The sequence below is a fragment of the Rhinolophus sinicus genome, linkage group LG13 (genome assembly GCF_036562045.2).
Source record: "Rhinolophus sinicus isolate RSC01 linkage group LG13, ASM3656204v1, whole genome shotgun sequence".
Lineage (NCBI taxonomy): Eukaryota > Metazoa > Chordata > Mammalia > Chiroptera > Rhinolophidae > Rhinolophus > Rhinolophus sinicus.
Window position 1 is genome coordinate 36,444,228 of NC_133762.1, and position 10,602 is coordinate 36,454,829.

At 46.2% G+C, this 10,602-nt stretch overlaps 1 protein-coding gene and 2 pseudogenes across 1 annotated transcript; 1 reads left to right on the plus strand and 2 right to left on the minus strand.

Moving 5' to 3' along the window:
- Positions 1 to 254: 254 nt before the first annotated feature.
- Positions 255 to 4,189, minus strand: PROCR (protein C receptor). Its single transcript, XM_019732509.2, has 4 exons — positions 3,987 to 4,189; positions 1,643 to 1,894; positions 995 to 1,270; positions 255 to 773 (listed from the first exon to the last, which is right to left on the minus strand). Exons 1-4 carry the CDS (start codon positions 4,051 to 4,053, stop codon positions 658 to 660), a joined length of 711 nt encoding a protein of 236 aa, XP_019588068.2. The 5' UTR covers positions 4,054 to 4,189; the 3' UTR covers positions 255 to 657.
- A 2,123-nt stretch (positions 4,190 to 6,312) lies between these two features.
- On the minus strand, positions 6,313 to 8,557 carry LOC109447775 (nuclear RNA export factor 2; annotated as a pseudogene).
- A 552-nt stretch (positions 8,558 to 9,109) lies between these two features.
- Positions 9,110 to 9,211, plus strand: LOC141568418 (U2 spliceosomal RNA; annotated as a pseudogene).
- The last annotated feature ends 1,391 nt before the right edge of the window (positions 9,212 to 10,602 follow it).

Here is a 10,602-nt window from a genome sequence, read left to right on the forward strand (position 1 = left end):
AGAGATGAGAAAGTAGAAGCAAAGAGTATAGGCTATTTTTCCAGAAGTTTTGCAGAGGAAATAATAAGGCCTTATACGTAAGGAATTTATTAATATTATTAATTGATTGATTCATTAACAACTGCTAGCTCCCATATTACTTGGATTTTACACTTCCTCCATTTCTCTGGTTATTTCTTTCTACTTCTATTATACCATCATACCTTCCCAAGGCTGATACACCAAGTCTGACACACAAACAACATTGCATGTTGTTTGTTTTCGTTTTGGATGATGTGTTTTATTTGGTTATGTGTTTTGAATGCCTCAGGTGATTGTGTCTGTCTTTTGGAGAATGGTCTACAGACCCCACAATCAGCATCCCAACTCCATTATCTCTTTTCCACAAAGATAGAGAAGCATTCATTTCTCAGACCAATTCAGCAAACCATGCATGTTCTTAGGTTCTTAGAAGTCCTCTGTCTGTCTAGACTTCTCCCTTTTCCTGCCCCGAAACTCTTGGTGGGCAGATCTGGGAGAAGAAAAGAGCTGTCACTCCAAACCTTTTGGGACATAATGTCCCAGACTGGGAATCTGTTTGGGTTTTCAGTGAGCTGAGATCTTCCCTTGCCAGACACCCATCAGTCCAACCCTTTTCCAGAGGGGGCTGGAGAGTGATTAACACCGCCGTCCACCTGTGCACAGGAAGATGCCTACAGCCACACCAGCGATGAGGAAACTGCCCACCAGGACACCCAGGATGAGCGAAGTGTAGGGGCGGCCTGTTTTGCTCCCTGGAGAACATGCAGAGAGTTAGCCTGAAGAACATACCCCCGAGGAATCCCATGGTTTGAGTTAAACCCCACGGGGTCTCACCCAAGTGACTTAAGCTATGTGTCCTCTGTTCCAAACCCCCAGCCCGGGGCCTCCTGTTGCTCAAGGTATCCATCCCTCAGGTCCATCCATTTGCCTGGAACCCACCCAACACACAGGCCCCTGGCCAGTCCCATCATACCTTTCGGCTCTCTCTTGATGTGTTCCTGCACGTACTCCACACAGGTGTTCTGCAGGAATTCCTGCAGTTCCAACCGAGTACGATTGTAGGTGTTGAGCTGATGCAGGGTGTAGGTGACCAGTCTGGACTGGGCCTGGGGCCCTGCCACCCATGAGGAGTTCTCTGGCTGGAAACTCACAAAGGAGCTTCCATTCACAGTCATTTCGAAGAAGATATGGGCTCTAGAGCCCTCAGGAGGAAGCTCACAGCCCAGGAAGCAGCGAATGGTCAGAGGAACTGTGGACGGGGGATTCAGGGTCAGGGGTCTGTTTAGAGAGGGTGCCAGGTGTGGGAACTTTCGAGGTTCAGGGTGTATAAGGGACAGGGCCTCCCAACAGGTTCTACCCTGAGGTCATACCAGCAGGAAGAGGGCCCAATGGAGGGCCCATAAGTTAGGACACCCACTCCTCTCCAGCCTGAAACTCCCACCCAGTAATCAGTAAATGCGGAGGCACACTGGACTCCTGAGGGCTTCCCGCCCACAGAAGACCACACTCATCCACAAGATCCCTTTTGGAACCAGTCCCTTCCATAAGGCCCCGCCCCATTTGCCCGGGCCCCGCCCAGGCCACGGCCCCTTCCCCGCCCCCTCCCGCGCGAGCTACTCACAGGCCACGCCCCTCTCCTTGTGCACCAGTTGCACTAGGTCGTGGAACTCCTGCAGGTAGACCCGGACACTTTTCTCCGTGTGTGCCCAGCTTTCGGGCTCCTGCAAGGGACGCAGCTGGAGGATCGTGATATTGGAGCCCTGGCCTTTCAGCTCGTGTGTCGGAAGCCCCCCCAGCGATGCGTTGCCTTGGTGCAACACTTGGTAGGGGTCTGGGAAGTAGGAGATCTGGAGCATGTGAAAGTTCCGGGGGCCTGGGGCAGAAGTCAGCGCGTTGGTCCCTGGCCAGCGTGGGACGAGTCGGCGTGTAGCCAGACATAATAACCCCTTACCCGAAGGCTGGAGGCAGGCTGCCCACCTTCCCAGCCCTTCATAAACTATAAAGTGTCCTCCCACCCTTCCTCCCAGGTGATGCTCACAGTAACCTTGCCAGGAAGACAGGACAGGGATTATTATCTCCATTTTACAGGTGAGGAAACTGAGGCTGGAAGAGGAGAAGCGATTTGCCTCAGAATAATCCAGTCTGTGGAAGAGACCCTCCAATCTCTTTTTCTCACCCCTGCCTCCCCTCATTTGCACTTGATTAACAAATCCTGACCTACAATAAAATCCAAATTGTGTCTCCTCCGCCACTACCCTACTTCAGGCCTCACTGGTTCTCATCTGGACTCAGGTGGTCACTTCTTTCCTCATGCTCCTGCCCTCATTTTTCAGTTTCACCCCTTCTAATCTGACCTCCACCTGACCCAGAAATAAGGTGATGTCCTTCTGCTTAACATCCTGCAGTGACACACTTCCCTATCAATCATGATAGCTAATAGTCATTGTGCTTATTATGACCTGGTCACTGTACTTTACTTACATTATTATCTTATTTGCGCCTTCCATTAACATAAGGCAGTAGCTACTATTATGAATCCCAATCCAAATGGGAAACAGGCTAAAATGGTACAGGAGAGCCAAGGTTTGAAGGCAGGCTGTCTGAATCCAGCACTCTTAGCCAGCCAGCTATACTGCTTCCCTATGGGCTAGCCACAGACTCAAGTCCAAAGTCTTTAGGGGACCAGGCCACAGCTGCCTTTTTCAGCTTCTTTCCAGTGCTTAGATATATTAGACTCCTTGGAGTTCCTCGTGATGCCTTTTAACTGACATGTAAATAGCATGTCAGGGTTGCTCTTCCTCCTGGCAAACTTCTATTCATGCTTCAAGACCCGGCTCAGTTGTCCTCTCCTTGGAGTTTTCCTGAAGCCTCTTCTCTTTACCCTCCCAGACACAGTGGATCTATTTCAGTGATCCCAGATTCTACAAAACTGTCTCCAAACACACTGCGGCTCCTCTAGGCTATGGAATCATGCCTGGTTATCTCTGCCTCCTACACTTAGGAAGGGCCTGGCACAGAGTAGGTGCCCAGAGAATGTCTGAGGAGGAAATGAATCCGGGGTTGTAAATCTCTGTGTGTGGTGTGTCGTGACCACGTCTGCATTTGAGAAGTGCTCTGTGTCTGCAGGTGTGAATAAGTACCTGTGTGGGTAACCCTAGAAAAGGTTCTTAACTGCTGTGTGCCCCAGTCTCCTCCTCTGTGAAATGGAGATAATATTACCTACCCTGTAGAGATTTTGTGGGGGTTAAATGAGTCAATACATGCATTAACTATAGTGAGCACTCATTGAATACTGGTTATTATTTGCTCCCTCTCTCAGGGGAAGATTGAAGCTATAGAGATTGTGGGAGAGGGGAGAGAAGGCCCTTGTGCAATTACAATGCAGGGCAATAACTTCCCTTCTGTGCCTAAATGGGCAGCCTGATCTCCTATGAGTTCTCCCACTGACCACAGCTTCTCTTTCCCCTAGCTTCATCTTATCAACTGCCCCCAATCTAAATCCACCTTCTCTAGTCTCTGTTTCTGTTTCACATATCTCAGCCCCAAATCTTCCTTCAGTTCTCCCAGTGTTTTCCCATTCCTTCCATCTGCCATCTTATCTCTGAGTATCTTCCCTAGACTCACCCCATTCATCATCACCCTCAGCTCTCCCTCTCCAGACTTTATCCCATCTCTCCCCTCACCCTGAGGCTAATTCCCTCACCCTTTGTATCTGTCCGTTTCCCATTTTTCCAGTCCTGTTTTCCTCCAGCAATCTCCATCTCCTCCTTCCCATGTGCCGAACTATACTTCCTCACCTTGGCTTTGGGACACAAACCAGTCCCTAGGATCCTGCCCTAAAGAGATATCTAGCCAGCTGCAGACACAGACACTGTGGGATAAGCTCTCCTCTGGTCTTGCCCACGAACCCAGATAGGCTGAGGCTTTTCAGAATCATCCTGAGGCAGATGTGCCCCCAAACTCACCATCTGAGGCTTCCTGGCTACCATGGGCCCCGCCCGGCAGGAGCAGTAGAAGCAGTGTCGTCAACATCCTGGGGCTGAGGTTCTTGAACCCACCTGGGCTCTTGGCTCTGGCAGACTGGGCGCTCCCACTGGATGCAGCCTAGAGGAACCAGAAGTGAGGACTGCCTGGGAGGGGAGGAGGTTGAACAGTGGAGGCTGGAAGGTGGCCAGGGGGGATGGGAGGAGGAAAGGGCGTCAGGCTTATAAAGTGTTATTCCTACCCGGCTCATTTCCTACTAGGGGGCCGGCCTCCCCCTGGCCCTCCCCTTGTCCCGCCCTGCATCGCACCCTCCTGCCCAGACCTGCCTTTTCCCTTTTCCCTGAGCAGCTTTCTGAGGGACAGAGAGCAGCGGAAAGGGGGGAGAAGGGCTGGGAGTCAGAAGTCCTGCCCTCTCTGAGTCAGGAGGTGGGGCATCTGTTTTCAACTTAAAGTAGAGTCTAGGGTGTAGAGACCAGCAAGCTTTAGTAACAGGGAAACCAAAGTCCAGAGAAGTTCAGGGACTTGCCCAAAGTTTATGCATCATGATGTGAGAGATGGGGGATTAGAATCCAGTTTCCCAGCATGCTGGCTACATTTTGTCAGAATTTTAAAGAAATAGTAATTATGCAATCAGGGATCTTGCTCTCAGAAATAGTCACAATATGAATATAGAGCAGTTCACTGTACTATCACTTGTACCAGGAGAGAATTATGACCCATCTAAATCTCAACAGAGGATTGGTTACTTAAAGCAATATTTTTCAAATGGAGTTCACCATCTTATTAGTGGACAATGAAAACAATATAGCAGGTCATGATTAGTAGAGTTTTTTGTTTTGTTTTGTTTTTTGGTTTTTTTAATGAAATAGAACACAATAAAATTTTTCAAGTGCATCACCCTTGGTAAAGTTAAACATTATTTCATGAAATATTGGCTCGGTTGTATGTGTGTTTTGGTTTTCTATGTGTATGTTTCCATGATGGGTATGATAGCAGTATAAAATGTATTTCTTACTCTAGAAATCCAGAAAGTAAGTAGAAAAATTAGAAAGCTACGCCCCTAAAGTATGATAATTTATACTGTGGAATACTATGCAGTAGTTAATAAAATACTTTCCCTGCCCAATCCCCACTCTATTTTCATCATATTACTTAGCACTACCTGAAATTATTTACATGTTTATTGTCTGAATATCCTACAAGAATGTAAGTTCCTAGGCATAGAGGCTGTCCATCTTGTTCGTTACTGTGCCTAGAAGAGTGCACATAATGAACAATATCATAATAAATATCAGCTAATGGATGACTTAATAAGATAGTTATGACGTGCATAAATCTGCAAGAGTAAATTGCAGAACATTATGTACCGTTTAGAAACATTTATTTATTTTATTTTTTTCCAATGTATAACATCACTCTTATTATGAAAATAAACAGCAATCATGAGTGGGGAAAATAAACAGAACAACTGGCCCTCAGGTAGTTAGGTCACTTTGGCTTCTCCATCAGCCAGGCCTCTAACCCCAATCATGGGCATGACCTTAGGCTGGTGTCACGACAGTCTGCTGGACTCACGGAACTGCTGCAGTCTCTTCCTGCAAGTCAGAGGGACTAACCCCCAAGAGACTCTCAGACCCTCAGGATCTACCTGGCACTGACTGAGGCCTCCATGGTAGCCGTGGCTTCGAGTGAGAATTAAGGCAAACACACAAGTCTAGTGCATTTCAATATGTTCATTTATTCACACAGAAAATACAGTGGGAAGAATAGCCTCCTTAACATCAGTATCACAATATAATCATAGCAATATGGCCATCAATATAGCAATAACAATTTAGTAAAGTATTTTGATAATGAACCAGTCCCAGAGACTATCAGATTCTGTGTGCAGGGCAGCTGGTCCGGGAGGTCGGTCTGGCAGAGGTTCGGTCTGAGTCTGATGGAACAAGCAGGTTTTTGGAGTAGTCACCTCTCAGTCGAGACCGGCTCTCTGAGCTGTCAAAGTCCTGGGTTCTTAAGGACTTCAGTAGAGATGTATGACGTCACCTTATCGGTCCTCACAGACTTGTTTCCTATTAGTCCCTGCAGCTGCCACACCATCCATCTGGTGGTTGTTTACTTGTTGTTTATCTTCATGGGGAATTTCCATACTACTCAGTGTCCAAGATGGAGTTACTCTTCCTCATACAAAGTGGAATCATTCTTGCTCATATAAAAACACATTTTTCAGGGGCGCTCTACACAGCTGGAGAAAAGAGAAACCAAAACGATGTAGATGAAGGCAAAGATGACTTCCAAGGGCTCTTTTTAGGGGATTTGTTTGAAGGCCTCCTCTGGGATTTGGCCGTTGGTCTTGAGCGTAGTGAAGCCCTGGTCAACTCTGGTTTAGTTCTGCTCTTTGTCCTGAAGGCACTTCTGGGACAATTGGAGGTTCATCCCAGATTGGGTGGAGATAACCTGCACCATTTCTTGCTGCTCCGTGGAGAGGCTGGTGGGCTGGAGGTGGATGTGGGTACTAGAATGGAGAAGGCACTCTGGGTTTCTTTGTCCTGGCATTCCCCACAATAGGTTCATTGTTCAAGATGCACAGACTGGAATTGTTGCCAGAAGTCAAGATGAAGCTTCGGGTGAAGGCACGGACAGGCCCTTGAGACTTTACTTCCACTTCCTTGAACACCCCACTGACAGAAACACAGAGCATCATTTTTGTCTGGACACACAGGTCTATCACATAGGAGTTAAGATAATACTGAGTTTTAGGTGACTCATTGAGGGAGTCAACATGTCATGTTTTCTGTGCTTCAGCAGCTGAACCCGCAGGTCATGATTCTTGACTTTCTTCATATCCCTGCTATCCTTGAAGTACTCGCACAAACTTCTTGGTGCTAGGTCCTCGGGGTCGAAGGAAATGGTCAGGGAGAAGCAGGCCTCATCGTGATAAGCACTGTCGGTATCCATAGTCGTAGGTCAAGTAATACTGAAGCAGGAATTGAAAGGCTGGATTCTTCAGGGTCTCAGATCCTTTATAGCTTTCCTTACAAGGTTTGATTATCTCTAGGTCTGCAATGTTACTTATAATTGGTGGGGGTAACTCCTGGCCATCCTGGCATAACAACTTGGGGAAACATTTCCTGATGGCACATGTGTAGGTGGACTGGTCTGGAAAGGTGCTGCGCAAGGGGTTCCCTTCCAGCCACAGTTCTTCGAGCCTCCGCCCTTTCATCTTGTCTAACTCACATACCACCTTCAGCTCGTTTTTTTTTTTTTTTTTTTTTTTTTTTTAAAGATTTTATTGGGGAAGGGGAACAGGACTTTATTGGGGGAACAATGGTCAAATTGTTGTCCTTTCAATCTTAATTGTAGGGGGTTCTGTTCAGCTTCAAGTTGTTGTTCTTTCAGTCTTAGTTGTGGAGGGCGCAGCTCAGCTCCAGGTCCAGTTGCCGTTGCTAGTTGCAGGGGGCACAGCCCACCATCCCTTGCGGGAGTCGAACCGGCAACCGTGTGGTTGAGAGGACAGGCTCCAACAACCAACTGAGCCATCCGGGAGCTCAGCGGCAGCTCAGCTCAAGGTGCTGTGTTCAATTTTAGTTGCAGGGGGCGCTGCCCACCATCCCTTGCGGGAGTCGAGGAATTGAACTGGCAACCTTGTGGTTGGGAACCCGTGCTCCAACCAACAACTGAGCCATCCGGGAGGCAGCTCAGCTCAAGGTGCCGTGTTCAATCTTAGTTGCAGGGGGCAGAGCCCACCATCCCTTGCGGGACTCGAGGAATTGAACTGGCAACCTGGTTGAGAGCCCACTGGCCCATGTGGGAATCGAACCGGCAGCCTTCGGAGTTAGGAGCACGGAGCTCTAACCGCCTGAGCCACCGGGCCGGCCCCTTCAGCTCGTTTTTAGAGAGGTTCAGGATCTTGACTGTGGGGGCCATCTTTATAATGTCAGACAGGCCATCCAGCTGGTACAGTTTGTTCTTGCACAAGTTCAAAGACAATAGCTCAGGGAAATTCTTTCTGATGATCTGCAGGGTGGCAGCCACAGTTTCTTCGATTCAGGATTATATCAATATCAAGGCCCACCAAGTCTGGGTCAAAGTGGAGCTTATGAAGGTCAAGAGCTTACTGGGAGATATCATATCATTAGTTTATGGTCAGCTTCAGCTCCATTTCCTTTGACTCCAACTTATTCTGTACAGAGTAGGGTACAGGAGAAGCATTGACAAAGATAGCTGTCTTTCGATTTGCATCATCACGAATCTCACAGCTGACATCCTTCAATGCAGAGGCAGTACTAGCACCCTGGACAAAGAACCGAGCCTGGTTGTTTGCATAGCGGAAAGCCACTGGAGTAGAGGGTACACTGCAATGGCTCTGAATTGAATTCATTAGCCATGTCTTGTCATACTTCATCCCATAAGGAATTGTGATCTTGAACCAGCCTTCCAAGGTTCCATCCTGTGTGTTTTCCATTTGTCTCTCTGGAGGAGTTCTATCTTGGCATTCATTACACCCTTTCACGCTGCTATTGTTGGGATGGAAGTTAGGAGAGGGTGCCATGGTGTGGCCTGAAGGCAGTGACCTGTCACCACTGCCCTCACAGTGTATTTGTGAGGAGAATCTGTGGGGTCTGGAGCTCGGGGTTTGTGTTGGGTCTAAGGAAGGTTGTTGAGGAAGGTGAGAGCAGGCTCTAAACCCTTATCAAGGCCACACAAGTAAGATGGAGTCCCGTTTAGAAACATTTATGTGTCAACTACACACACAACAACTAAAAAACTTATTTCTTTATGGCAGTGAGTGACTCTGGAAGGATATACAGAAAATACAGCAGTGGTTTAGATCTAGGGGGAGAGGCCTGAGATTAGGAGTGTGTGTGTATGTGTGTGTGTGTGCACGCGCGTGTGTCAGGGGTGGCAATCCTTTTCACTTTATTTTGTGAAGGGCTTTATCACTCTATCTGTATTGTTGGAAATTTTGCATCTAGAATATGACCATAAATCTCTTGTTGAGTTAAAAATAGAAGTTTCAGTAATAGATTAGGTAAAAGAAGGTGGCAGGTCATTATAAGCTGATATATTGACTTGAGATTTTCATAAGTGAATAAAGGAGGGAATCGCTTCTCAGCCTTTTGGCTAAGATCAAGTGTAGTGAATAAAGGAAATATGGAACAATACATATAGTATAATTCCATCTATTTTTAGTTTAAAAATTTTTACTTCCATCCAAGTAATTATATATAATTCCATTCTCATATTTTAAAAAATAGCTTTACGTCTGAATCTGTGTATTTGTATATACATATGAAAAATTCATGGAAGGATACAGTCAATAGAGATTATCCCTGGGGAATGGAATTAAATAAAGGGTTTAGGGGGAATTTTAACTCTTTGTTTTATATACTTCCTTGGAGGGAGAGTGGAATCAGGGCAAACCTGGACATACACCAGACTCCCATGCTCTCAACTGAACATATTCAAGAGTGTCCGTGCTGACCTCTTACCGTGTTTCCCCGAAAATAAGACCTAACCAGAAAATAAGCCCTAGCATGATTTCTCAGGATGATATCCCCTGAACATAAGCCCTAATGTGTCTTTTGGAGCAAAAATTAATTTAAGACCCGGTCTTATTTTCGGGGAAACACGGTAGCTTGTTGCAACCTAGCTTAGAAATAACACCACAGTTTTTTCCAGCTCACAAAAATAGTCTCGTCAGAAGAATGAGGGCCTTGTTTTCACGGACTGAGACTCAGGAAAAGTGGAAGGACTTAAATTACTGTCAATTATATTGTCTTGGCTTTTATAAAAAATAATTATGAAATATTATTTGAAGAATTATTTTATGCTTGAAGTTCATTACAAACATACATGTTCCTACCACTCTCCCATAAGAAATAAAATATTACCAATGTAATTGAAGCCCCCAGTGTACTCCTCTCCAATCATATCACTCTCCCCTGCCCCACCACCAAAATAACCACTAATCGGTATTTGCTAGTTTTCCTTACCTTACATTTCTACGAGGTCAGACAATTAAGTTCACAAACTCAGCCTAGAAAAAGTGCTACATACCTCATTGCTGAATATCACTGGTCACCTTTGGAGTACTCCCCTTAGGAAGCTATGCACCGATGCCAGCACCTAGTCCACCCTTCAAAGCAATGTTGGAACTCTTTTTCTGGAATGGCCATCAGAGCTGTCCTCTTATTACATTTGATGTCCTGAATGTCATCAAAATGTCTTCCTTATAATATTTCCTTTATCTTTGGGTAAAGAAAAAAGTCATTGGGGGCCAGATCATGTGAGTAGGGAGGGTGTTCCAATACAGTTATTTGTTTACTGGCTAAAAACCCTCCCAGACAGTGCCTTTTAAGCTGGTGCACTGTCGTGATGCAAGAGCCAGGAATTGTTGTGGAGAAAAGTTCAGGTTGTCTAACTTTTTCACACAGGTTTTCAGCACTTCCAAGCAGTAAACTTGGTTAACTGTTTGTCTAGTAGGTACAAATTCATAATGAATAATCCCTCTGATATCAAAAAAGGTTAGCAACATCATTGCAACAAGTTTGTAAACTTAATTGTCAGACCTTGTATATACTTACACTATATAAG

What these genes read in the sequence shown, in the direction of transcription:
- PROCR (XM_019732509.2), bottom strand. Translation starts at nt 4,053, where the DNA reads ATGTTGACGACACTGCTTCTACTGCTCCTGCCGGGCGGGGCCCATGGT. An exon ending in CAAGGAGAGGGGCGTGGCCT is followed by an intron (nt 1,271 to 1,642) that starts GTGAGTAGCTCG and finishes CCCCGTCCACAG; the next exon opens with TTCCTCTGACCATTCGCTGC. An exon ending in CATCAAGAGAGAGCCGAAAG is followed by an intron (nt 774 to 994) that starts GTATGATGGGAC and finishes CATGTTCTCCAG; the next exon opens with GGAGCAAAACAGGCCGCCCC.